At 43.9% G+C, this 27,719-nt stretch overlaps 1 protein-coding gene across 4 annotated transcripts; it reads left to right on the top strand.

The window, feature by feature from the left end:
• TADA2A (transcriptional adaptor 2A) lies at positions 1-27,636 on the top strand. Of its 4 annotated transcripts, none has more exons than XM_090025913.1 (16): positions 1-86; positions 378-941; positions 1,996-2,102; positions 3,132-3,191; positions 3,823-3,914; positions 6,066-6,223; positions 7,392-7,480; positions 8,350-8,422; positions 14,910-14,973; positions 16,977-17,020; positions 17,824-17,934; positions 19,535-19,606; positions 20,242-20,374; positions 21,443-21,486; positions 24,213-24,286; positions 26,162-27,636. In XM_090025913.1, exons 2-16 carry the CDS (start codon positions 917-919, stop codon positions 26,345-26,347), a joined length of 1,332 nt encoding a protein of 443 aa, XP_089882039.1. In that variant the 5' UTR covers positions 1-86; positions 378-916; the 3' UTR covers positions 26,348-27,636. The 4 variants fall into 4 exon arrangements, with proteins under 4 accessions (XP_089882039.1, XP_089882042.1, XP_089882041.1 ...); XM_090025916.1 differs by having other exon boundaries at positions 53-86; positions 724-941; XM_090025915.1 differs by lacking the exon at positions 1-86 and adding an exon at positions 113-179 and having other exon boundaries at positions 724-941.
• The last annotated feature ends 83 nt before the right edge of the window (positions 27,637-27,719 follow it).

The following is a 27,719-nucleotide window of genomic DNA, read 5'->3' as shown; positions in this document are numbered from 1 at the left end:
CCAAACCCCGCCGCTGCGCATGCGGACACCGCCCCGGCTGGCCTTCACCCCTCGCGCATGCGCACAGCCCGGCCGCTGGTGGCAGGGTAAGGAAGGGGGGGCGGGAGGAGCTCGCGCGGCCAAAGCACGTGGGGGGAGGGGGGAGCGCCCGGTGGAGAAGCGGCGGCGGGAGCGACCACGTGAGCGCGGCGGCGGGGGGTGGGGACGGGACATACCAAGAGGGTGGAAAACAACCGGGGAGCGCGGGTGGGCCGGCTCGGGGCAAGTGGCTTCCTCCCCTGTTGTGTCAGTTGCCCCGTCTGTGAAATGGGTTTATTGACTATATGTACGTAAAGCGCTGAGAGCCTAAATTGAAATGACTTGTATTTTTTGGACAGGAATAATTGGCTGGGCTGCCTCATCAAAGCCCATCTGCTCCTGCACCTACAAGGACTGTGCGCCTGGTAGAAACACCAGTTGACATTTTTGTTTGCGCTGCCCGCACCCAATTGCAAATAGATCGGGTCTGCGTCTTCCCGCGGTTTAACGCCCCGAAGGAGGGCATTTGCAGTTTGATGGAAAAAAATTAAGGGCGTGTTATATTGAGATTTTCGACGCTGTGGCCCCCCTCAGCAATCACAACTGTTATTGGGCCCCATCCATCTTCTCTCCAGATAAGTAGCGCGCCCAATGCCCCCTCAATCTTTAGTATTATGAATCGTGGTTTTCTGCATTTGGTTTCAGAAAATGGACTTTCAGCCTGGGTTCCTGTGACTGCTGACGGCCCTGTTGCAAGAGTGGTCCTGGCCATCTGACGGGACGCTCATCTACGCTAAGGGCTCCGTAGCAGCCTGATTTATTTTAGGTGGAGGCCACCCAGCCGGGCTCATAGACTGAGGAGCGCCGAGCTGGGCAAGACGACAACGGCGTGAGGAGCATGGAGCGCCTGGCCTCGTTCAGCAGTAAGTACCGTGCCTGAAGGTTCAGCATGGACAAGGAACGTTGCGCTGCTGTTTAGGGGAAGTTGGAGCTCCTTGAGAGAAGGAGGTCGCGTGCTGCATTTCAGCACCGAGTCCAGGGACTGCGAAAGGGCTGGACCACCTTGTGAAACTGACTAGCTCTGAAACTGACCAGGTCCCATCATTTTCCAGACTTTCAGTAGCAGCCTTTTGGCAGCTGCTGCTTCACGGTTTTCTTCCACCAACTGGTACGTTGTCAGCTGGAGTACAGTTACGTTACAAAAGTAGATCTTGCAGCTAAAACGTGCTTTGAGTGGCTCATTCATTTAAACGCTACGCAGACAGGGCATTTTTACACATGTAAGTGCTACAGAAACCGCCCAGTGCTGCAGCGCTTGCAGATGCATAAGTGGCAAAATGCACATCAGAGGGAAGAAAATGGCAGTGGTGTGGTTTTGAATTAAAACACCTCTGATGCGCTTTAGTTCAAAAGCGCACCGCTGCCATTTTCTCTGGACTGACATGCATTTTGCTGCTTATACAACTGCAAGCGGCACAGCGCATTGTGCGTCAGCTCCCATGCGGAGCAGACTCGATTAATCGAGTCTGTTTCAAAGCGGCAGGTCTTCGGCACATCCGAGAACTAAAAGGTACATGTATACCAGTGTTTGTTCTAGTGGAAGCAAAAAAAAATTTAGACCTGCTTCATACTATGCAGTGAAGAGAATTATGCGCTTATCCAGTATGCATGTAAGTGGAGTTGACTACAAACATGTGAACTCTTTCCCTGCGAAAATAATTCATGTAAAAATGGAATATAACCTGAGAATCTAGGAGAGTGGAGACACACTTTCTAGAACCATAGGAAATACCTTGAGGGTCCCTGAAAGGTCATCTAGTCTGTTTACTTGCTGTTCCCAGGCAGGACCAGCTGTCTATAAATATATACCTGCATTGTAAAACTGAGACTAGCCATTTTGAATAACTGTATAAACCACAGTTGCATGCTTGTATTGCACTGGATTTCTTTCAGCATGTTTTCTTGATGGTTTTGTAGATGACCCATTTGATAAGCCCCCTTGCCGAGGCTGCTCTTCATACCTCACAGAACCGTACATCAAATGTGCCGAATGCGGCCCTCCTCCTTTTCTCCTGTGTTTGCAGGTAAGCTGATGGTAAAAAGTGAAAATGTGTGCTTTCTTGAGAAGGTCATCAAGGCAACTTCTAGTGTTAACCCACTGCATATTACCTGCATTACTGTTGGGCTCATATCATCTCAAGTGCACCTCAGAAATGTCTGCTCAGGGACCAGGAGAAATGTTAAAGGCGGGGGGGCGGAAAAAAACCAAAAAATGTAACACGAGCAGATGAAGGAAATCCTTGAGTAGGCAGCAAAGGACAAACCAGGAGACATGGGCTGGTGACCCATGTAGATAGCTGAACCATCGTTTGTCCTATCGCTTATCATGTCTCAGGGTTTATCTTACCACTGAGCTTCTTTTAAAAGTTGGAGTACATAGCTATGAGCCGCCCTTAGTAGAAAATAAAAATGCTTATCAATTAAATGTCTTCTTCTGTGAACTTAACTCTCACACATGCTATGTTTGGAGCTCTGGGTAAACAACAGCTAACATCTTTTCAGTAAAGCCTAAGAAGATTCAGAAATAAAGCTGGGGGCTTTTGACTGCACCAGTGATCTTTTAGTTCTCTTGTAGGCAAAGTTCATTCATCTCAAGATACAGTTATACATACTACACGAGCAGGTTAAATTTCTTTTCTGTCTTTGTTTACGCATGCCAGCATATTTGCGTGTGAGTGCGTGCATGCATGCATGTGTGTTTTGTTCAACAAAAGGGAAAAACTTTTTTCTTTCATTATGTTGCTCCATATAAAACTTTCTAGGCTCTGTCTGAGGAGTGTGCCAAGAATAGATGGCTCCTCATATCTGCCTGATTTAAGTGCCATGATACATTGCAAAACACAATTACAAGCATTTCCTGGTGCTGAAGGTCAGTAGGATACAGAATAAGTTTCAGAATTAGTTTAACTTTAATGTTCACCTTTTTTAAAAACTAAATCACACTTGGAACCTATTTTCAAATGGGTATTTTCTGGTAACTAGAACACAAGAGAGAAAAACCAAACAGAAAGTCTCAAGAAAACTAACGCAATGCTAATCTCCTTGTTTTGCAGTGTTTCACACGAGGATTTGAGTACAAGAAGCATCAGAGTGACCATACCTATGAAATCATGGTAGGTACACAATTCAGGTGACTTTTATTCATCTTGGGCCTTGTTAGGAGAGAAACTTTTTTTTAAAAAACATGGCTTTACTTGATCATGGGTCTGTTAGATACAGATCCTTAAATTCAGAAATGTATAGCTATGAGGAACATAAATGAGGAACAGAATTCTGCATGGAGAGTAATGGCAACTAACTACGTAGTGGTGCATAGGGGCTTTTTCAGTTTATTTTTTGTCCATACGTGGCTCAAACTCTTTCATTAAAGAACAAACGAACAGGAGGCAATATTTCTATCCGTGGAACAATTTTCTATGCACTTGCCCCCAAGAAGGAGCTACAAAACTTTTTTGGGAATAACGTGGCTAGTTTCTGTTTCAAGGCATCGCACTTTGTAGAAGTACCAGAAATAGTACAAAATGCAGCCTCGTGTAATCTTTGATGACATTCTCACAAACTAAGAGCTATTACAGCAGGTGACGTGCATTTAATGATTTTTATATATCCCTGGGACACAACAAAGGCCTTAAATGGCCAGGATCAAAGCAGCGGGAGGTTTTGCCAGACTGTGACAGGGTAATAACTTCACTAGGTGCTGGGCTATACTGAAAGGATCACAGATTTTTCTTTTCCACTCCCCAGACTTCAGATTTTCCTGTGTTGGATCCTAATTGGACGGCACAAGAGGAGATGGCCCTTCTAGAGGCTGTGATGGACTGTGGATTTGGAAACTGGTGAGAATTTAGTGTCTGGACCAGAGCCAATTTGGAGTTTTCCCATTGACTTAAGTGGGTTTTTGAGTCAGGTTCTCAGAATATGCTGGGGCACAGTAATTCATCAGTTAGATGGTTAGCAGAAGGCTGAGATGCTGGCCTCTGTTCTCTTATCTTTCACTGATTGTGTGTAGCATTGAGTGTGGGATGGAAATCGCTGATGACCTGGTACTACAGGCTGCTAAGAATCTGAGAGATGTAGAGTTCCCTCCATTCCCACCGAAGTCTGTAGGAATTGACGGAACTTGGCAATATGCAAGATCAGGCTTTCAATGACACTGTGCCTCGGCTTATACATAATTGTTTTATAGATGAGTAAACTGCTTAAGACAAAGGTTCTCAAACTGTTCTGTAGCAGAGCTAGTGGTCTGCTAAGAGTTTGCTGCCACATGTTGCAATCTCTTCTCTCTTCCAACTGCTATATCGCATCAGAGACAGCTAGACATACATTAAAATACTTTGCAGATATTATTTTCCATTCACGTAATTGCCATAGTTGCTACAGGGATGATATACATTTGCAAATTAAAAGAGATCATGCTTGCAATTTTGAACCATCTCCCTTCTCCTTCACAAGCCAATCCCTATATTAAAGACAGAGAACTCCAGGCTTTGCTAGAAGAGAACTGTCAGGTCTTGTGGATATAATCGTAGACAAAATTAAGCCTGAAAGCCTGTTCCAATTTCCATTTTGAAAAGGACATTGTCATGGATGCTGCTTGCAGTACTTTAATCGCATTGATTGTCACGTTTCTTTATGCTTAAACACATATTGGCTTTGTTCATTTTTTCCCCTATGCAATTTGGCAAAAGCAGCTTTTTCTGTCTAACAATGCCCCTCCCCATGCGCACACATGCACAGTTCTGAGCTTAGTAGAAATAAAATGTTTACCTATATGTCTAAAATGTGTGTATGTGTCTATACATATACACGTGCGTCTTCAAATTACACTACAACTTAATGCAAATAATTCATGCTTTTAGAACAACTCTCACCCAAATTAACTTTACAAAAGGAATTAATAAGTTTCCACATACCTGTCCAAGATTTCAAGGGACTGTTCATACATGCAGAATACAGCTACCTGGTAGGAGTAAAATACAACAGTGGTTTAATATTGCAACACAGAGAAGGAAGAAAGTTATATCCTCATCTAACTGCAAGAGGAATTTGGGAGACTGAATGCAGTTATGTGGCTTGGACTTTGCCATCACTTGAGGGTTAATGAAAAATCCTAAGGGATCTTTAATGACAATAAAAATATGAAATTATTTGTCAAGTGGCAACAATATGCTTGGAGCTGTAAAAACAACAAAAAAAACAAAACAAAACCCCAAAAACAGGTAGTGGGGCACTCTCTCTCATCCAAAGAGTTTATAATCTGAAAATCCAAGAATTACATGGGGTCAAGATGCCTTGGTTTTTACATGGCGTTTGAAACGTGCTGCCCTGAGTCTGTGCTGAAGATATTAGTTTGGTACTGACTCAGAAGAGAGTGCCACCCCATGGATTATCAGGCCTGTTAACATTCTGTGGAGGTCTCCCACCCATGTACTTTAAATGATAAAACATGACAGGATCACACCACACAGTGAAACAGATGCAGGTTTTACAAAGCCAGACTGTTGTAATTCACCTGCATTAACATAGTCTAGAGTTTTAGGCGTAACGGAAGCCAGTGATAAGCTATGAGAACCTGTGATGAATAGGTCTTAGACTCTCAATACCCAACTGGTGATTTTGAGAGAGCTCAAGAAATACTGCATCTCAAGCACTTTCCCATGTTAGATTACAACAGTTTTGAGGAGAGTTGCACATTAGGATCCAAATTACCACAATTGATGATATTCTGAGGCAGTATTTTTGTCTCTCAGAGACCAAACGTCTTGTTGATTTGCTTCAGAAAATAGAGATTTAGATAATAGTTGTTGGTAAAGACCAGTGGGATACAAGTGCTTCTGGGCCAACTGCGGTTTGTTTGTTTGAGAGCCAGAGAATGACCAGCTCCACTTACATAATGAAACCAATGAAAACCTGTCCGAAATGGATCCCCCCTGGGGCCATTAATGAAAAGAACAATTGCTGTACTCCTTTTCGCCCACCAACCATAGGCAAGATGTGGCCAATCAGATGTGTACAAAATCCAAGGAGGAGTGTGAGAAGCATTACATGAAACACTTCATCAACAACCCCTTGTTTGCATCCACCTTGCTGAACCTGAAGCAGGCCGAGGAGGTCCAGAACGCAGATGCAGCCATTCCATTCCACCGTAAGTATCCCCCACCACGATGGACATGGGGAGAGGGGGAATGGGACATTTCCTTGCACAGTCCCTACAACAATATGCAGGGAATGCAATGAACAGACCTTAGGGGAAAAAGTCTGTACTCCAGTTTTTTGGAAAGAGGATTTTCCATATTGTGAGCTGAGCCATTGGTATATGGATTATATATGACTGTGTCCTGCAGGTGCCTTGAAGGGAAGGGAGGAATATGATCACCCCATGCTGAAAACACATGCACATGCACTTGCATACATGCAGCCAGTTGTTACAGGCAGACAGAAAAGAGGATTTCTAAACTGCAGGATGTTAAGGTTATTCTATGAAGCATACTTTAATATGCATCACTGCTTATATTTATCAAAGAAATGGCACTTTTTAAATGAGGCTAACTTCCCATTCTTTCTTTGACTAACTGTCCGTTTGTATATATGCCAGGTAGGCAGCTGTAGCAATTTTGCAAATTGATTAATCTGTCACAAAGTTAACGTTGCTCAAGCTATCTCCTATGTGGTAGAAGTTCCCTTACAAACCTCACATAAATCACTGGGTTCTCAACATCCTGAGGATGCCATTTCATCATAAAGGATGTGCCAGTGGTTAGAGCCAGTCAAGTGGCAGCTGGAAAATCTGGTTACTGCTCCTAGCTTTCGTTATGTGACCTGGGGATAGTTGCACTCTGTCTGGCTCAGCTCCCTTATGTGTAACATGGGGTCTGTAATGTCAGTCTCCTTCACAAAGCTGCTGTGAGCCTTAGTCCATTACCATTTGGCAGACAATAAAAATGCAGAGTTATAGGTGTTTAATTGAAACTCGCTATAAATGGGACCCAGAAGGTGGCAGCTTTAACAACCTTGTTGCTGTTAACTAAAAGAAAACTCTGACCTAAAAGTGAAGGACAGCAGCAGCTTCTGCAAAGGATTCTTTTATGTGAAACACTGAATTTGCATTTGATGTCACATTTATCATCTTGCATTTTATTCTTACCACCAGAGAGCTCCCTGTAAGGAGCAGAGGGTACCTCACCCCAGCACTTTTACCCATCCCAGTTTATAGACTGATCAGGTTTCCTTGACTAACACTAGTTACTCCTGCGTCTGCTGCCAAGGGAATATCTATTAATAAACTAAAGCAACAAAACCATGCATCTCCTCAGCTGCTGATGACCCTCCGCGACCAACCTTCGATTCCCTGCTCTCCAGGGACATGGCTGGATACATGCCCGCAAGAGCAGACTTTGTCGAGGTAGGAGTCTGTCTTGTTCTATTATTGTGTATGTGCTACTGATGCTGAAGCAGATGCAGCTGCACAAACCTCCTACCTAGCAATCTCTTTCCCAAAAAATTATAAAGGGAAATGAAATGGGGGCAGTGGATGATATAATGAAGGATTTATAGATCAGAGAGAGGTGGCGCCAAAGGGCTTGGAAAACTCCTACGTGTCCTCCCGCAAGGCAGTGCCTTGTGTAGAAGGTCTGTAAGGCAGGTTGTTATGAAACACCCCATAACAATCGGCTGCTTATGCAAGAAAGCTGGATGTGTGAATGAGATGCTCAGCTAGATCGGCCAGCTTATTTTTAGTTCATTTTTGTTCCAGAAAAGTATGTGTGAGCTTGATCCAAAGCTCATTGAAGCCTCTAAGAACCTTCCCATTGCTTTCAGTGTCTATATCAGGCTTGTCAGAAAACGGCGATCATTGCATGTATAGAACCTGTCACACCCCAGGCTAAATTCAAACCTCATGCTGCCAGCAAGCACAGCCCCCATTGGTCCATAATATTTTTTGGTATAACTTTCCTTTCAGCTTGGGAGCAATATAAATTATCTAGTGGATTACATCACTGCATTTGAGTATTAAATCCCCATTCTGGTTGGCTGCATGTGTAATTTCTGCAGCCTTTGTAAATTATATTTCCCCTCATTAAAACCCCATTAATGTCCCACCTACTCATATCTTGCACAGGGATGTAGCCAGTTACATACAGCCATTCTTAAGCGTTTTGTGCGTGGGGCGACACTGATATTTAGCAAATGTTTCCATTTTCAGCCTGCCCCACCTTGTTATCCAGGTTTCGAGCATTAACTAGAGAGCTTTTGTTGGTCTCCTTTGAACAGGAATTTGACAACTATGCTGAATGGGATTTGAGAGACATAGATTTTGTGGAGGACGATTCGGACATTTTGCATGGTAAGCCCCAGAGCTTGACAAAAATGTTTGAAAATGATGTTTTAAAATGCCTGCTCACAATTCTTCCCCATTTACTGATGGGTAAAGTTGCAGTATTGATCGAGTTCTCTCACCTGTGTGTGCTGGGATTTCAAACACTTGTGCATTCTTTACTGTCTTTCCTCCCAGTCTCCTGCCAAAAATATTAACCCGTGTATTAACTTAAGACAGGGGGCATTTCTCCTATTGCAACAGTGCAAAGCAGAACATGACCTCAGGCAGTGATCCCCAACAACAGCAGGCAGCACTTCATAAAGGAAGTAAAGAGTACTGTGTCCAGTAAAAGCCAGAGGTGAAGTTTAGGTAGACATAAGATAATTACCAGAAGTTTGCCAAGAGACAGGTGGCAAGATGCTCTTCTGAAGAGTATATGGAACAGCCATAGATCTTAAATGGTCAGGACCTTAGTTTCACTGAAAGATGGTGCTGTAGGCAGCTCAGTATCTTCTACCGGTGAGCTGGGATATTGCTTTACTACTGACCCAAAAGAAAAAGTACCACCTACTGTATTATTGCAGTGTCTGTTGCACTTTGGAAGTCGTCCCATCTATCCTAACCATAAGTTGTTTAGGGAATTTGCTAGTGTACCTATTTAGGATAAATTCAGGCAGACACCAGGAAGACAGATGCAGATGAAGCCTCAGTGCAGCAAATTAAGACTCCTGTGCCCTTGAGATTAAACAAAGATTGCACAGTCAAGTGTGTGCACGGAACTGCCACCGCACAGGGGAATGTAAAGATTTCCTTTCTGCTCCATGGAAACAAGGCTTATTCAGAGCTTCTGATTTTAAAGGGTTCAGTTCCTGGAACTTAAAATACTGTGAATAATGTTGTCTAATTGCTACCAGGTAGGGGGAAGTATTAAAATAATGTTTTAATCCATGGAGAGAGAGGATTTCTGGTCTCTCCTATTATAAAGAAGTTCAGTATTCCACAGCCCTCTGCTTGCACTTGAGAGTACTCCAGCTAATCGCTGTGGGTCAGTTCTCAAATAAAGCCTTAACTTCTTCAGCCACAGAGAAGAATCGGCATTCCTCAGTCCACCCAAATGTCCCAATTTAGTTTGAAATTTAGTGAGGTGCAGTTGAAGGCTTAATGATTACAAAATCTCTTGTACACGAGAAAGATTTTCATCTCCAGATGATACACTGGGAATAACAACAGTTTGTCTGAATGAGAAATGGACCCCTTATTCCTTTACCAGCTTACCTGCAGAAAGTATGGACTTGTTCATTGTACAGACATTCACCACACCATTTCTCCAACAAAAAAGTCATAATTTCTAGCACTGCTTGTAGTGTGTTTATATGTCATTACATCAGGTCTGGTTTCCCCCAACTTCTAGGCTGAAAAGCCAAGAAGAGTCACCTTGTTCTGTTCACTGATTTTAACTTTTTCATTCGTTAGTTATTCACTGAAACCACACGTTCTCTGTCTCTCTCACACAGACACACACATACTCTCGCATATTTACTCCCCTCCCCTCTTCAATTCAGCTATTTAAGATAGCTGTTTTCCAGCTTCCTATTAACTCCTGTCAAGCTAGGTATTAAAATAAGATTCCTTTCAAGACCTAACTCCTGCCTTGAATCTTCCATTATATACACCGTAGAGGTGTCACGGTCCCTCTTGGCAGGCACACAGTCAGTCCCATGGCCGTCTAGGTCTTCTCTCTCCAACCCCACGGACCCTGCAGCAGCCATCCCCTTCACTGCAGCTCCTTGGGCAGATTCTCAAGAGAGCGCCTGGGCAGAAAGTCACAGGGTCTCTCTGGCTGCTTGTCCTTCTGTGTGTCAGACCTTTTCCAGTCCTAGCAGATCATCAGATCCCTTTCCCAGCTTGTGCAAGAGGGGAAGGAACTGTGTCTAGTCCATATTCCGTTGTCCGAGGTGTGATTCCATGCTGTATGCCAGAGGCATGGGGAATTTCTGAGCCCAGCCAAAGATGCAGGTCTATGTATGACTTCAACCAACTTCCCTGATCTTGGGTTATTCCAGGGGCTGGAGAGGCTCTCTAGTACATTTGAAACCCTCCTGAAGACCTGAATGATAGCTGCCCTGAGGGGCTTCAGTACTATCTAGAATATCTGGAACTGATTTTTACAGTGCCCCTTCTGCTTTCTGGCATAGATCCGCTGAAGAACGGCTGGCTGGGATGATGTAGTTGGGACTGGTCCTGCTTTGAGCAGGGGGTTGAAACTAGATGTGACCTCCTGAGGTCCCTTCCAGCCCTTGTTTCTATGATCCTGAGAAGGTCCCTGAGAGAGAGCCATTGCTGGCTCACAGCTGGGGCTTCTAAGCTTCTTTACAAGGCTCTGGCGCCTTTACACACTATAGAAATCAGCCAGGGCTGAAGAACTCATCCTTCTACAACAGGGGTGGGCAACGTGGCCCAGGGGCCCCAAAAAAATTTAGAAAATTAATATTAATCTGCCCTGGCTGCCTATCATGTGGCCCTCGGTGGCTTGCCAAACCTCAGTAAGCGGCCCTCTGCCCAAAATAATTGCCCGCCCCTGATCTACGAGGATGGAATTTCTCTTCCCGGGATTTAATGTAAATTTGTTTTCCTTTCCTTTTCTTTTTTTAAAGAAAAGAAGTCCTTTCCTCCTACTACAAATCTAGGTTCCTTGTCTACTTTTTAAAAATGTTTTTAGATTATACAGTGAAACTGAACCTGTTGGATTTGTTTTCTCGTCTTTTCCTGTCAGGTGCACATCCCCAGACAGCCCAGCAGTTTTGGAATTGCATGCATTGCACAGGAATGTTTGAGGGCTTTCATTTTAATGATTTAAAAAAAACCTGATAGGTAATGCTGTTACTTTCCACATTTATATTCGGCATCTACACTACCTGACCCACATCCCTCTAGTATCACTGCAGTTGTCCTTGTTAGACTTTCTTGTATCGCTGAACAGTCTCAATACTCCCACAAGAAAGATGACTGTGATTTTAACATCAGATCCCCAGTCTCCCAAGCCATCTTGAACCAGAAACTCAGAATCTTGTCTGCTGAGTCATCCTGCACAAGTCTGACCACACAAGGGATAATCAGTATTCCTCGGTTTGTCCTTTTTGATTCGAACAAAACAGTTTCAGCAACTCTGAAATATTTGAGTCCATGGCCTTTTGTTGTATGTGGGCAGCATTTGTAAGCCAGCAAGTGCATGCAAATATATAATTTATATTGCAATTAGATATAGCATAATGGATAGGGTGAAAGAAACAATTGATTACAAATCAGTAATTCAGTCAGGGATTTCTGACAATCTCATAAATTGTGCAGTTCCATCAGAGACTGAATTACAGTATTAGTTATTAATTCTTGTCTAGAATTCCCCCTTCCCTCTCCTATAAAGAGAGATTCACTTTCAACATTGGAAAGCATTTTCCTGAGGCTCTTTATAAGCTTGAAAGAAACTATTGGAAGCAGACTACAAATGTGATTTTCAGAAAAGGGCAATGTTATTTTGTATGAGGTGAAAACTAGCAGGGTCCTTTTCAAAATGCTGCTTTTAAGTACTTGCAGACGAGCTTCTTTGGGTAAATCTGATATCTTTTATTAGACCAACTGAAATAGTTGGAAAAATTCTTCTTTGCAAGCTTTTGGGTACAAATGCCCTTCATCAGACTGAGGAAGCATCTGCAGTTGGTGATGCTACATGATGTTTATGCCCTGCACATTCCTGCGGAGACCGCTATAGCTGCCTCACTTAGATCCCCTGCCTGCTTGGAGTCATTGGCTCAGAGCGGACCTCGAGGGACTTCTGGTCCAACTGCCTGCACAGATGCTGGAATCCTACTCCTACACCACCCCTGTCCAATGCTTATTCCATCTCCTCTTGAAAAACCTTCACTAACTTGAAAACCTCCAATGACAAGTTCCCTGGGCAGTCTCACAGTAAGGAGGCTTTTCCTAAGATCTAATCAAAATCTACATTGCCGCATTTTAAAGCCATCACTTTATGTCCTGCGGGGTAAATTTGGACTGTACCCACTACATGTACACCAAGCTGGGTGCATACTGGGAAGGCCATCCATTTGCAGAGGCTAGTTTAGTCGTAGGATGCCAAACACTGGGGTAGTTTGCCTGCAGCAGGCCTATCGCTCAGTAGCATGGCAAAGGTCTCTGTAGAGCAGATGTTGGAAAGAAAAGCTCTTGGACGTGTTCTTGAAGATTTGCAATACCTTGATTTTGGAGTACAGGAAGTAGCCTTGAACTTCTGCCTATTCTGGGAACCTTAGAAACTATTGCCCAGGGCTTTATCATGCCCTTAAAGGACACTTTGAACATGATGTCAACTTGGATTTTCCTCAGGTACCAGTACAACAGCTGTTTCTCTAAAAGAAACATGTAGACCAGTCATTTTAATTCTTGTAGCATTTCTTTTCTCATTTCCATGCAGCATGTAGCACAGTAGTAGTCTGAGTTATTCATGCATTCCAGATCTTGTAATCAGTTGCTTCTATGCGAATGTGTCAATAAAGAGAAGGAGAAGACTGCAACAAATATGAATTTTCTCTGTGTGAGAGCTCCAATTTTTCCTTCATTTGCTCGGGTAAATGTTCTCTCTCCTCCCCAGTCAATCATCATTTCTTTCAGAACATTTTACATTTAAGTGAAAGCGTAAGAAATACAATCCTCCAGTTAAAGGTGACCAATTACTAGTGGTATTTATAGGAGTCCCTTTTTCAATTTCTGTGTCTACTTATTACGTTCTGCCCACACAAGTCCCCCAAAAAATAACATGGTAGCTGAGCTTTCTACAGGTTCAAGAATGCAGAAAGGTTTTATTTAAATTGGCAGCAGTTCCAGAACTTAGTAAGGTATTTCATTCATATTTGACTCGCCGCATGTCTCCTTCTCTCCCTAAATCTAAACAAAAGAGAATTTCCTAATCTTGCCTTATTGCTGGGTTAGGTAACCCCCAAAGTTTATAAGACACCTTTTTTTCCAGTCACCCTGCACTTAACAGGCAATCAGTAAAAATCAGAGTCATAATAGCAATAACGATGCAATTTTTTGCAGCTTGATTTTTATAATGCTTACAGTACTGCATTTAATAAGCTGAAGTCTGAATATTTTATAACCCTTATGTCAGTCTTTAGGTATTGCATTAATTACCTCTAAAGCAGAAGTACAGCATAATCCTGAAGATGCTTTATTTGCTGACAGAGCATCAAGAAATGTCTTTCAGAACAAAATTCCTTTTAACTCAGCCACATAACCCTTGGAAATTTCTAGTAAAACAGGGATGACTGCTAACTTGCCCAAAGGCTTGGGGTTATATATCATTTGCGCGCATATATCTATCTATCTATCTCCCTATTGTATATTTCAAAATACCGTACAGCTCATACAGTCATTTTTCATGCAGCCGGTTTCTTCATTTTTTGGTTAATTGCTTATTGATTGGTCCCTCCATTAATAAACTACCATTGATCAACTTTGTCCTTAATCTGTAGCTACAGGGAGAAAATGGTCATGTCTGGGTCACATTTCTAAATTCTGCTACACTTTGGCCACCCTTCTTTGTGCAACAGACTGGGTTGGGAGGAGAAATGCTCTTGCCCGGTTTCAGAGATTTGCATGTTGTCTCTGCAGACTATGAATCTATTATAGATTCATAATTTTTCTCAGAAGGAACAGGCTTAAAATACTTAATGTTGTGAGAGAATGCCAATCTAGAAATTGACCCACTCACAGCTTGTATTTAGCATCATAGGACCTTTGAATTATTTAACAGAATTACGAAGGGAAGGCAATGGGTGTCTCCTTATGTACTCTTGCCTGAGTTTACCGGGAAAGTTATTAACCTCATTGTATCAGTGAAAATGAGCTGCAGGATCTAGTGTAGATGGGTTGAAAAGCAGACAAATTAATTTAGAAATGCACGTGGCCTCTAACAAATACATTTTCTCCATGCTTACCGAGAGCTGCGCTCAACTTTTCTTTTTATTCTTTTGCCAGAGAAGTTACAGAGAAGTTAACTGGCTAAAAAGCTACTTAATTTTCCCAGAAGGTACAAAGGACTACATTGCTCTCATGGGCAGAACCACAAAAGGTTTCCCACCAGTAAAAATATTTAGCCCAGTTATTGAAGGGAAGGAAAGTGTGGATCAAGGCAAACTAAAGTTCATACTTACACAAGATAGATGTCTGTGTTAACTGGAAAGAGAAACTAGAGGAAGTTTTTCCAAGTGGCGTGTGTAGCTTGCACAAGACTAGCCTACAGCAGTTTGCTGCTGCTGCTGCTGCTGCTGCTGCTACTACATAGGTCAGTGGTTTGAGATGTTCAATGTCTTGAAGACAAGGCAGCTAGCCCCCTTCCTGCAGGTGAAGTGGGTCTTGTCAGGCTATGCTGAACATGGGTTGTTGGGGGACTTGGGGGCAAACCTAGTTTGATAAGGCTTTTTGTGATGAATCTAGTCTTCATTTCTATGCTTTGCAGCTCTGAAGATCGCAGTTGTAGATATCTATCACTCCCGGTTGAAGGAAAGGCAGAGGAGAAAAAAGTGAGTTTGTCACCAGTGACTGTATGTGACTGCTTCCCCCGAACATGCTGTGTGCCCTGAGATTCAGTGTAATTGGCTGTTCTCTAGCTTTGATCACTTCAGGGACATTTCTCCCATTGGAACTTCATAACAAGGCAGAAGTGGTAGAAAGGCCTGGCGCTGGTACCTTGCACGGTGGTGCAGTCTGGGGCAAACAGTACTTTCTGTACCAAGATCTCAAGGCACTTTGTTAGCAACTAAGATTCCAACGTATCTGGGAGACAACATACCCATTATACAGAGGGAGAAGCTGAGGTTCTCCATTGTAGGGAGCTAGTGGTACGTCCAGCAGCAGAAACCAGCAGTCCTGCCTTTCAGCTCCTTTCTCCAGTCCCTATACAGTCCTGGCAGGCCACACATACATAGGTCCTGGTTTAGGAAGCCTGAATTCCAATCTGCTACTTTAATTGCTACACCAAACTCTCTATGGTGAAACACTCGCTTCATGATCTTACTGCACTAGAGTTTCCAGGTTAGTTCCTAAGGATTCATAAAAAGATCACAATTATATTGCTGTCATGAGCGGCTAATTTCTTCAACACGCTTCAGGATTTTTAGAATCAGTCAAGAAATCTATTTATTAGCCTTTAGTTTGCAACATCTTTTCAGGTGGTTCATTCAGTTTTAAGGTTATCATCTGCTCTCTTAGTGCCTTGGGGAAAGATGATCAACTTCAGAGTGAGATTCCTAGCCCTCCTCCCAAACACAACACGGTTAGTCTGAAAATAGTTGAAAGAAAGGTGACCTAATTCATCCTGACCTTCCTTCCTCTAAATACTTAATATTAGTGTGTCATAATCTACATGGCAGTATACCGTGTAAGCTGTCAAAGGCAGCCTGGCCCCATAGTCCCTGTCATAGTATAGTTCATATTTGTGTTGGTGACTCCTAAGTTTTATAGATGGGGAGAAGGTAGTATCTTAAAAGAAAAAAACCCTGCTAACGTCAGTGTTAAAAAGTATGTCCTTGCTGTACCTGGGGCAGGGATACAGATTTGTGCAGTGTGTATTAGTCAGAAGAAGTGTGATGGACTTCCTAGAGTAAGAGCTGTAATTTTCTGAATGCCTCTATTGCTCACAAGCTCTGTGCGTATATTAAAACAAGATGATGGAAATGATAGTCATGTGATTATTGCAGAGCTTTGTGACCAATTACTGGTCAGATACCTGTGACCACCTCAATTGCCTTTGCCATCTTTATTCCCTCCAACTGTTTTAATAATCCAAACTCCTGAGTGGCTTAAAAATGACCAGTTTTTAACATCTTAAAAAAAAAGTCAAGCTGGCAAAGAAGCTTCCTTCTTTGCTTTTGAATTCTGGCATTGATCGCCCATTATTATGCCCCATACAAGGAGACATTTCTCCCACTATGCAGCTGGAAATCTTGCCTACTGAGACCTGACTCTTGCTTTTAACCTTGGGAGCTGACATTAGTCACAGGGAGTTTGTTTCTAGAAAAACCATTTTCAATCCTTTTGAGAGGTCACAGCTTTCCTCGCGCCTTATGCAGTTGGCTTTGTAGTAATACACATGGCTATCCCAAACTCATGCTGACCCGAAGCCCTCTGAATCAAGGGTCAGCAGTGTTTTTGGGCCAAATGCCAAACACACCTGCAACCTCAACATGCAAGATGTTGTTGTGTCAGGAGCGGATGGCAGGGGAGCTATGAGGGGCCCAATCCTTCTTGTGATGGCGCAGCCCCAGTCCCTTCCCCACCATCCGCCCCATGGCACATGTGCCAAGCAGAATGCCACATGCCACGCTCTGACATATGTGCCAGGGGTTGCTGACCCCTGCTTTAGATCCTCTTTTCTCAGCTTATACAACTTTGCAAGACTTTCACTAAATGTTACCAGAACTACTTCAGAGTTTTAAGTCACAGTTTATTCCCAAGCTTTCTTGGTATTTCTGCGCTAATGCATGAATTACTACTTTATAGTAATACAGGTTCTTCCTTCTTATAGAATTATAAGAGACCATGGCCTCATCAACCTCAGAAAGTTTCAGAGTAAGTACAAATAAAGCTTTTTTGTTTTAATATGGTCTCAAGCTGAACGCTTTGCATGCCAAATGTTCGATCTCGTGTTACAGTGTGGTATACTCACACTACATCTAGATATCACGTGGTGGCATGTATAGTTCTGAGCACCATATCATAAAGTTGCTTGACACATTAGATGATAATTTTGTCACCATAAGAAGTATCTCAGATTTGGAGCTTTGGGATGGTTATGCATACTCGCAGTCTGTTCTGATCCCTTTCCTCTATTGCTGGTGGGTTTTATTGCCTCTTCTCAAACCAAAATTACCATTAGACCCATTTCACAGCTTTGTGCTCATCCTAAAAAGCATTATAAACCCATGTTACTACAAACTGATAGAAACCAGGTATTTCAGCAACACCTTGGGACCCTGATAGGGCCCCTTTATACAAAGCACTTCATAAGCCTCAAGGCCCTGTCTGCACTGGCAAACACTAGTAATAAAAATCACGATATACTTACTGGTTTGGGTGTCCCGGTGCTAATAGTAATGGCATGCTTAATAAGGTTTTTGTTCCCCAAGTATATTTGACCACCGTGTTGGGTACAAAACAGTAGGAATTCTGCATAAATGCCTCGACCTGCCACCTTTTAGCACTTTATCTCTAACATTGTGTGAACTCCTGAGTTGCCAGCACCATGTATGAATGCATAAAAGGAACTGCTAGAAGTTATCACAAGAGCAGCTTCTCAACACAAGGCTTTGCTGCTCCAGTTTCCTGCCAGGCATAAAGGTGTTGCTTATAGGGTGCATATTTTTTCTGTGTAGTTTTGGAGAGACGATACCCGAAGGAGGTCCAGGACCTTTATGAGACCATGAGGCGGTTCGCAAGAATTCTGGGGCCAACTGAACACGACAAGTTCATTGAAAGCCATGCATGTAGGTATTTGGGGTTTTACGGTTAAACTGTTGGGAAGGAGTGCACATTTCCAGTGCACTTACTGATCGGTGACCTCCCATAAATGTGTATAATATGGAGAACTAGTTTTCCTTCTCTTCTCCCATCTCCCCACCTAAGGCAAATATGGTTTTGGCTTGATGCCCTACATAAGCAGTAGCTCTGACAGGTTGGTTTTTCTTCAGTGTTTTGTCTATTGTCTGACATGTCACCAAATGCTCTAGTCCTATGGTATTTTATCTAGTCCTTTCTCTTCATAAGACAACTCTCCAGGCACTGCCACTCTGGCACAAAAAGCAAAGCACTAGTGACTTAGGCCTGTGTTGGGATTAAGTCAGCTATTAATTGCATCTTCTGTGAGATACACATGTGGCATCTTAACAAGTACATGATGGTTCAGTGCAGCCTCCATTATGTGTTCTTCCCTCATCTAATTTCAAATACCACTTTTTTTTTTTCTCACATAATTATAGGATGCACCTCAGTGTGTCCTGGTGTCCTAGTCAAATCCCCATATAAGTCATTACATCCTGCTTGCTTAATTCTGTGATTTGAACTGGGAAGATCCTTCTTCATTAGCAAGCACAAGGCTACATGTAAATAGCCACTATGTTCTACCCCAGATGTGGCTGCATTTCATGACCGATACTGCTACATATCAATGGCCTGATCTTAGAAATCTCAGCTCCCCAAAGTGGTGCTTCCTTGCAAACGTACTCCCATGGTCTTATTAGCAATAGTGAAATTCTTTTGTAACCCAAGCAGTCTTTTTATATACGTCTCCTAAGCAACGCAAATTAATTCATGCTAGACAAATTATGCTTATTGTGAGGTAACTGGTACTTGGAAACTATATAAGTAAAGCTCCAATGAATAAATCTCTGAACTAGAAACGAAACAGCAAGGTTATAATGGCAACCTGAATGGATTGCAAAGGGGGATGCATGTCAGGGAGATGGTCCAATTATTATAGCAGTAGTTCAGAAGTGGCTTAGGAAAATGCAAGTGCCTGGAAGGCAAGGAGCCGCATTTTTTAAAATAAGTAAATAAAGGTAAAATGAGAACACACAAAGGTTTTCAAACCATGAGTCACTCGCTTGCAGAGATGTTATGTGCCAAGCCAGAGTCCCTTGCTTCGCAGTCTCAGTCTTTTGTGATCTGGGCTATTGCCTTCAATGAGAACTCAAATGGGCCCTAAATTTTATGTAAAGCTTTCCTGTCTGTCAACTGGAGAGAACAGCACATACGTGACTAACAGTGTTGTGAGGACTGTTCATGTCTGTCAAACACTTCCTGGAACGTCAGCACATCGTATGTGCCATATAATAGGCACGGAAGTTACCTGAGTTTGAACTTCCTTGGGCACAAACTTGTAATTCAGACGTGGTTTTGTAGAGCGATGACCAAGACTGGCTCAGAGGTTCTACCAGCACAAGGCTGCCTGTGGCTGTCTGCACTTCAGCACCAGACTGCACAGTCAGGGCTAGTAGGATTCCTAGTGCACCGATGTTCGCTACCACCAGTGCTGACCCGTTTTTGTTTTTGGCTTTCTCTACTCCTCACTGCTGGGGGGGAAAACAGTGGAATTCGAACTGCGAAGGGAAATAAAGCGGCTCCAGGAATACAGAGCAGCAGGAATCACCAATTTCTGTAGTAAGTACAAGTTAGATGACTAGAAAGGCCTATTTCAGATAAAGAAGTAGTCTAATAATACATATTAGAAATAAACACAGTCTTATTTTACACATCCTCATGCTAGCATAAGTATCATTCGCTACCTCGGCTACTGGCAGTTGGCCGAATTATCCATGGGTTCAATTATGGGGGTTTCAAAACTAGTTTGAGCCATTGGGTAGGTTGATGAACATGCCACTTAGAGCTCTATGTTTGTTGCCACCCAAAAAAGTACAGAAGAAACTGTATTGTACCCTGATCACAAGTGCTTGGCATCTAGGGGAAGGGGCAGCTGCACGCACCGTCTGTCAATAGGCAGAGAATACAAGGGAGGGATCCAGCCTTTGAAATGTCCAATTCCATCCTGGAAGTGCAGTTACAGAAGTTTTTCTGGCCCTGAAATAACATGGGATTCGAAAGGGTTGGACTGCCGTGCTGAGGGGGTTTTACCCCACACAGGTCCACTGAAATCCCTCACGCTCACTGACTGAGGGTGGCAGAACCTCACCCAACGTTACAGAAGAGTTTTTTGCCCATCTCTAGAAGTGAAAAAGCAGCAGGCCAAGAGTTTTGCTTGAGCTCAGTTAACCTGAATATGGGGTCTGTTGCTATAGGTGCTAGGACTTATGATCATCTCAAGAAAACCCGAGAAGAGGAGCGGCTTAAGCGCACGATGCTTTCCGAAGTCCTCCAGTACATCCAGGACAGCAGCGCCTGCCAGCAGTGGCTCAGTCGACAAGCCGATATGTACGGATACAGTAAGATTAAGCATTTTCCATACACAGGCATTAATTGGAAAAACACATGAAGCACATTTCTTTTTGTTGGCAATGACTGTGTTTCCAGATTAGTGTGGTGGGAAAGGAAGGGCAGTCTACAGAATCCACAGGAATAGAAACCCTGCTCTCTTCCCCTTGCTTTTACTTTTGTCCTGCTTATCTCCACCCGTTTACATTTTCACTGATGTCCTACCACACTTTTAGCTTCTCTCATTCCTTGGAGTCTCAGACCAGCAGAGACTCCCTATGCCTGACAAGGGGTATACCCGAAAGCTTGCGAAGAACTTTTTTCCAACTACACAGTTGGTCTAATAAAAGATCTCACATCTACCCAAATAACCTGGCCTGCCCATGTCCTTAGACCAACACGGCTACAACCAAAACCTAAGAAAAAGAAAAGCACTCATTTTGGGCTGGAAAAAAAAAAGACAAGCTAATTCAGTAACTTGGTTTCTGACATGTGGTTGGGTTTGCGTTTGTTTGTAGCACTTTACCACATTATCTCCTTACAAATTGAACTGTGCCTATTAAGCCGTTGAGGGAAACAAGGGTCTTTACAGCTTTTAATGACAGCACATGATATGTGAAACACTTTGTTACAGGATGATCTTAGATACAGTGGCAGCAGCATTATCACTATAACAGTTCACAGGGCTCTGGGGCTTTGCTTTAAGAAAAAAAAGCACAATAGAGGGAAGGCAACTGTGCAGCTCATATGCTTTGGTGTTGGAAATTTAGGAGGATTATGATTTCCTTCTGGCTCCCACAAGGATAGATCAGTCTCTATCAAGACAGTGCCCTCCTACGTGGATTTTGGTTTTTGTTATTTTTCCTTTTTTAAAAAAAAAGCTTTCAACTTCTGTCTTTGCTCCATGGCCCAGTCGTGAACAGCTGGAAATCCCGCTGTCCCACTGCACACACAGATCCTTAGACTTCTAATTATCATGAACAGATAGAAATGTAGGGACCAATTTATTGTTATTGTATTGCTATCATTACATACATGTCAGTAATTTGAACTCTTATTTCCTTACAGTGATGCTGGTCTGAGCCCCACAGTCACGGTTGCTTCCAATTCAGGTAAATATACCTTGCAAGAGCCCAAACCAACCATGCATCAGTCACACCACCCTGGCAGCTGTCTAAAGAGAGTGGTCTCTGTTGGCCAAGTGAGAAAGTATCACTCCAGAGCCCTTATGTGCCAGCACTGTAAGACTTCACACAGCCTTTCATTCACAACTCATTCCAAGAGCAAAAGGCATAGATTTGCTGAATCCTTATCGTCTTTGGTTACAGAAGAGAATCCGTTCTAGAGCTCTTTTATTGAGCAGGGCAGGAAAGGAGAGTGGGGCCCCCTATCATACTGAAACAAGTCACTGGAAATATCTTGTCCTCTTTCTGAAGCGGCATGGAAATGGTACCCGGGCCCCTTTCACATATCAGAGGAATGCGAGCGTGACAAACATGGCTGGCTGCAGATGACATGAGGGTACATGTGACTCCACAATAATTATCTAAGAAAAACTATTGAGGTTGCAGAATGAAGCGTGCTAAAGGGACCAGATCCCAGAACACAGGTCCCTTGTGCAACCTCAGTTGCCAGTATGCTTTAGGATAATCTTCAATTACACAATTGCTTACTACAGGACCCCTACCACATTCAGCAAACAGAGTGGCAAGGCTCTTAGGGGGATTCACGCTTGAATAAAAGAGACGTGTCAATAAGAACCCCACTGCATTTGTGGCAGAAGAGGGATGGCACGTGCTGAACGGTTGGGGGATTGCAGGAGCAGGAAAGCACGCTGGGGTTAAGGTAATTGTGAGCTACCTTGGAGAGCGGGATTCTATCCCCGTCTTTGCTGGAGTTCCTGCGATGCCAGGAGTCGCTTCAACCCACCCTTTCATGGGTGGACACAGTTTCTGGGTGCCTGACTTGAGGCCTTGAGCTCTGGGCTGGAGTGTTGAACACGTGGCTGCTGCTGAAGTCAGTAGGAGCCACGCTTTGAACACTCATGAAATGCTGTGTTTTGTGGCGAGGAGAGAGGGAGAAGGAAACAGGCCCCAAGTGTCTCAAACCAGGTGGCCAAAATGAGTGAACTTCCCCCTTATGTGGTAGGATTGTTGTGAAATTAGAAATGGGGAGATCTTTGTGAAGCAGGTAGTTACCACAGCAATCAGTGCTGTAGCCAAAGGCCAGGAGGCTTTTGCACTCCTCAGAACAGGGCTTGTTCCGTTGCACAGTCAATAAGGCCTGAGGCTATGGGATGAGCACCCAGAAGAAAAACACAAATCTGGAAGAGCTGCTCATTAATGACCACTGTCCATGCTGCACACTGAGTGTGACAGGGACGCTGTGGGGAAAATAGTATGTAATTGTGTAAACTGAGCCTGTGCCATCACGCACACACATGGAGGGACACCTTAAGTTGCGCTCTTCTGCTTGCCTTCCCCCACAAACTCTGCCCTTTGCCCTCTACCATGTCCCTGCCCCATGTTCCTACCATGTCTCTTCCTCCCTAGCCAGTCCCCCTCGTCGTTCCTCAGGCTTCTCATCCTGGTCCCAGTCTTGTGGCTAGAATCAGTCTTCCCTTCCGGACTGCATGCCCCATTCTGCTTGTACATCCCCTCTGAGCTCCACGTCTGATCTGTCATCTCTTTCCCTTGCCAGATTGCAGTCACCCCTACACCCACGTTCCTTTTCCCAGGTTTTTCCCCCAGTCCCTCCCACCTCTCTCCCATATCTCAGCTCCTTATCAAATCTGCCTCCTTGTCTCCTGCCCACCCTACCGGTTCCCAGCTCTCTTCTTGCCCAGCAAGTTCCCTCTCCTGTGCTGACCTCCAGGCTGTCTTTCCCTCCCCCATTCCTTTTTCCCTTCCACTCCCATCCCACATCAAGGCTTTTGTCCCTCTGTATTTGGCCCAAAGATCTTCCTTATCTGTGCTGTCTGTGCCTAGGAAAGGGGAGAGGGGCTTCCTGCTCTATTCTAGTACTCAGACCCAGAGCAAGACTCAGCATAGCCTTGGAGCAGCCAGATACTGTAGCTGCAGGCAAAGTCTTGACAGACTCTTTGGGGATTTAGCTATGAAGTTATAAACAACCGAGAATGGGGTCCAAAAGTGAGGATTTCTGGCAGGCTTTTGCTAGGCTGTACTGCAGCCCTCCCTTCAGCAAACAGAAGACAAAGCCTGAATTGCAGTTGCTTTACATTGAGTGCATTTTTTTGCCCGAATGCATGATAGGAGATTTACAACCAGCTTTGCAAAGGCTTTTGGCACCTAAAGGAGACAGGTGCCTTGCAAAATGGAGAGCTGCCCAGAGGAAGTTGGTTATTAAAAAGTAGATCAGCCAAAAAAGGGTAATAATCCCAGCAGCTTCCTGTAACCTCTGTGTTTCACCCCTGTTTTTCTGGTAGTCTGTAGCCATTGTGGCACAGTCCACACTCAGCACTGTACTGCTTTAAACTCCAGCAGTACCCAAGTCACTTCTGCTAAAATGGTGCCTAGTTTTACTTAATCCTAGCCAACATCCATTCAGCCTGCATTGCCAATTCTAGTTAACATCAGAACTAGAATATTATTTCAGAGTGAAAAAATCCATTGAGCCTCATGCATTTGCACCACTTAAAAATTGCAAGCCCACCTTCAGTTAAACCACTACAATTTCACATTAAGAAAAGTCCCACATAGCTGCCCATGAACACTTGGATTGTGCTGGGTAAAGATGAATGGCATTTGCCTGTGGAGCAAAGCCCCCAAAACATGCTGTCTTCATCGGGGCTTATACAGTGCTTTGCTTTTCACCACAGGCAGACGGAGCGCCCCGCCGCTGAACCTTACCGGTCTGCCAGGGACAGAGAAGCTTAACGAGAAGGAGAAAGAGGTAAGGAAATCAGGGAACATGAGTGGGAAGACAGCCAAGTCTCGGCTAGTCAAACTTGGCAGTTCCCTTGTTGGCTGCTTAGTCTCCGCTGCTACCGCACAAGTATGACATGGACATAGCAAATTAGTGCATTTAGCAGCAGACGCCCAAGGGAGTGCGCCGGGGCATCATTACATGGTATTGTGTGCAGAGCACAGCAGACTTTACTCAGCCCTTGTTTTGTATTGGAGGAAGAGGGCAATTATTCTCATTCGTGAATATTTGCTTTGTAATTGGCTGAGCATTTTGAAGGCCTTCCTGGAAGGCTCAGTGAACCCCTATGATCTAGCGCTTAATTCATCCAAATGCCACAGGGCCAACCTCAACCTACCCAATTAGACCAACCCTGCTGACTTGGGGTTAACCCAGAAAGAGCTGCACGTGTATCAGAGAGCAGTTTGACCTAACACACGTTAGCAAAGCATTCCTTAGCTTGGCCTCGCTCTAGATCTGTGCCACCAATCCTTACGTGAGGAACTGGCCTGTATACACTGCAGTCAAAATAGGCATATCAGTGCTGGATGTACACCACCTAGCGCAGAGATTAAAAGCAGCGTAGCTGCTGCAACACAGCACTCTGCACAGGCTAGTCCTGGGAGGAGTTACCTAGCTTCTCAGGCAGGTTTTACAGCCTGCATGGAGCTTCATGCCGTGCAGTTAGACTGGTGGCAGTAACTGCAATCTCACCACTTAACCAGTGTGGATATTCCTTTGGACTAATATGGCTAGCAGAAAGCATCCCTGAAAGGCTCCACTACTAGAATGCCCTCCCCTCACTAGGCCTTGCAATAGTAGGTGGCAGCCTTGACAGAAGAAGAAAAAAAAGCCGGGGGGGAGGAGGAAGATGTTCTTAATCTTGCCTCAGGTCTTCTACAGGGCATGTATCAATGCATGTGATGTGCACTAAATGGATTTCAGACTCTCCTGGCTCTTTCCATCTGGCATGGTGCTTCCCCTTCATTGAATCCTGCAGAATTGAAAAATCAGATCACAAGTTCACCACTGCACGTGGCGTTTCTGGCTTCCTTCAGCATATAAATAGTAGGGGCCAAAAATATTAGCTCATGCGGGAATCCGATATCCTGGTCTGCAGAGTTCAGAGAAGCTCCATCTTGCCGAGACCTTGTCTCAACTGTTCTCTGTCATCAGGGTACAGTCACTCCACATTGCCTTATTAAATGAAAGAGCCAGCCAGCATCTCCAGTATCCATATAGCACAGCATCTAATGGGAGGCCTACTGGTGAGAGCTACTGGTACCTTTCTGTCCTAACAGCAAAACCCGAGAGCTTTTTAGAAACAATATTTTCAGTCTGCAGGAGACTGGACATAGTCATCGCTAATTAACTCAGATGCATAATCTGTATAATGTTCCCAGCCGGACTATTGTGTACAGAGCTGCTTTTATGGAAAGGTATTAAAGCCTTTGTCTGTCAGAGGTTTATAGATGCCCTTCCTGGCATGTGCCCAAGATACTAGACTCTGTGGTTGTGAGCCTGAGCCCCTTTGGCACGTGTTCTTCCCTTGGTCTGCAAAGAATACCCTGCCTCCCTTCCACGCACGCAGGACATAAGAGCATTGCTGCCTCATGCTGGACAGCTTGGTCTCATCTCCCTAACCGATTTGTCAGGAAGGGATGTTTCTGAAAGCAGCAGGAGTGTTGGCAAGCTCCTCCTCTAACAACCTGTAGGTTGGGATCCCCTGTCATTGCTGTTTCCCCTTCAGGAGACAGGGTGGGGAGGACATGTATTTTGGGTTTTTTTCCTCCCCCAACAGGTATTGCAAAGCAAGCAAGTGTGACAGATGTTAATGTTTATTAACTTTACCTTGTCTTCCAGCTCTGTCAGATGGTGAGATTGGTCCCCGGAGCCTATTTAGAATATAAAGCTGCTTTAGTGAACGAGTGTAACAAGCAAGGAGGCTTGAGACTGGCACAGGCAAGAGCGCTCATCAAAATCGATGTGAACAAAACCAGGAAAATCTATGATTTCCTGATCAGAGAAGGGTACATCACAAAAGCCTAGAGACAAACCAGGGGGGCTTTGATGCATGTCAGCATAAGGAAAGTTTGGAGTAGTTTTGGCAGCATGGAAAGATCTTAACATTGTTGAACCAAGGACACTTTAGTGGAAAATCTTTTAAGGCTCTCTTGGGTTAAAAAAACAAAAACAAACTGCTGAGGGAGCTTTGTTAAAGTTGTATGAACACTGGTGTTTCTCTGTCTAGTCCTCTTGATTGTTGTCAAATGTTCTTGTCAGTATTAAGCTGCCGTGTACTTTTGCAAAGCGCTGTGCGCTATATAAGCTAGTATTAAATAGGTCTGGGCATTCTTTCCTAGCACTTTTTGGAGCTCAAGAGAGACAGCAATGGAGGGTGAGGACGCAAAGCAGCTCACATGCATACTGTGTGCGCAGGGTGAGACTTAGAAGCTCATCCCCTTGCACTCCTTCGTAGAACAGCATTGCCTATCTAAGGAGACAATACACACTGGAGGGGAGGAAAGCAGCATCCACCGTGCTCTTGTTTTTAAAATGTAATGCTGTACAGTGAGGGAGAAAAGTCACTGCGGGAAGTACTGTCATCTGAACACTACCTTTATGTGAGCTTAGTGCACATCACTGCAAGAGGACCTCCAGGTTCATCGAAATGTTGGTCAGACTTGCACACAGCTCCTGTTTTCGTTGATCTGTCTCAAATGGGAAGAGCTGATGCTGCCGCCAGAAGCGGGTCTCAGAACATACATAAACCATTTGCTGCACTCGATCAATACCGAGACTCGCTGAGGCCTCCAATTAGGACGAGCTACATGCCACTATGGTAACGGCTGCTCTGACCCGCTGAACTTGGGGCCCGGCTCCCTTGTATTACTGCATTTAGTAGGAATGTAGTCAGTTAGCCAACAGAAAATGTAACAGGCTATTGCAAAAAAAAAAAAAGAGATCCATTATTAGACTTCAGTCTAGAGTGCTGTGTTAAGTAGTACGAGAAAACCGGCGGGCTGTCCTTTGTGGCTATGCAGAATATGGTTTACTAGACAGTAAGTTAGGATTGTTATCAATCATTGGATAGGTTCTGTCTGTTAGTGCGATGATAGTGTCTGGTTGGATCATGATTGCGTGGATTACCTAACAGCTAGAGCAACTGGAATATCATTTATAGTCTCAAAATTGGGGTTTTCAACAAAAGAGATCCCAAATAAGCTATCAGTCTACTGAAAGGGTTTTTTTCTCTTTACGAGTAATTACTCTGTGCATATGAAATACCATTGAATTTGAGATATTTTGGTATGTAATAAAATTGATTTGAATCACCATTCCTTAGCTAATATTCTTGGGTAATTCTAGCCAGATTTCTGAAGGTGTTAAGGTGCTGAGCTCCCTGTGTCTTTGCATCTCA

This window comes from Crocodylus siamensis, chromosome 13 (genome assembly GCF_052110815.1).
Source record: "Crocodylus siamensis isolate JL-2025a chromosome 13, ASM5211081v1, whole genome shotgun sequence".
In the NCBI taxonomy this organism is placed as follows: Eukaryota; Metazoa; Chordata; order Crocodylia; family Crocodylidae; genus Crocodylus; species Crocodylus siamensis.
This window is presented reverse-complemented; position numbering and strand designations above follow the sequence as displayed.

What these genes read in the sequence shown, in the direction of transcription:
- TADA2A (XM_090025913.1), top strand. Translation starts at nt 917, where the DNA reads ATGGAGCGCCTGGCCTCGTTCAGCA. An exon ending in CTTTTCTCCTGTGTTTGCAG is followed by an intron (nt 2,103 to 3,131) that starts GTAAGCTGATGG and finishes CTTGTTTTGCAG; the next exon opens with TGTTTCACACGAGGATTTGA. An exon ending in GACTGTGGATTTGGAAACTG is followed by an intron (nt 3,915 to 6,065) that starts GTGAGAATTTAG and finishes CACCAACCATAG; the next exon opens with GCAAGATGTGGCCAATCAGA.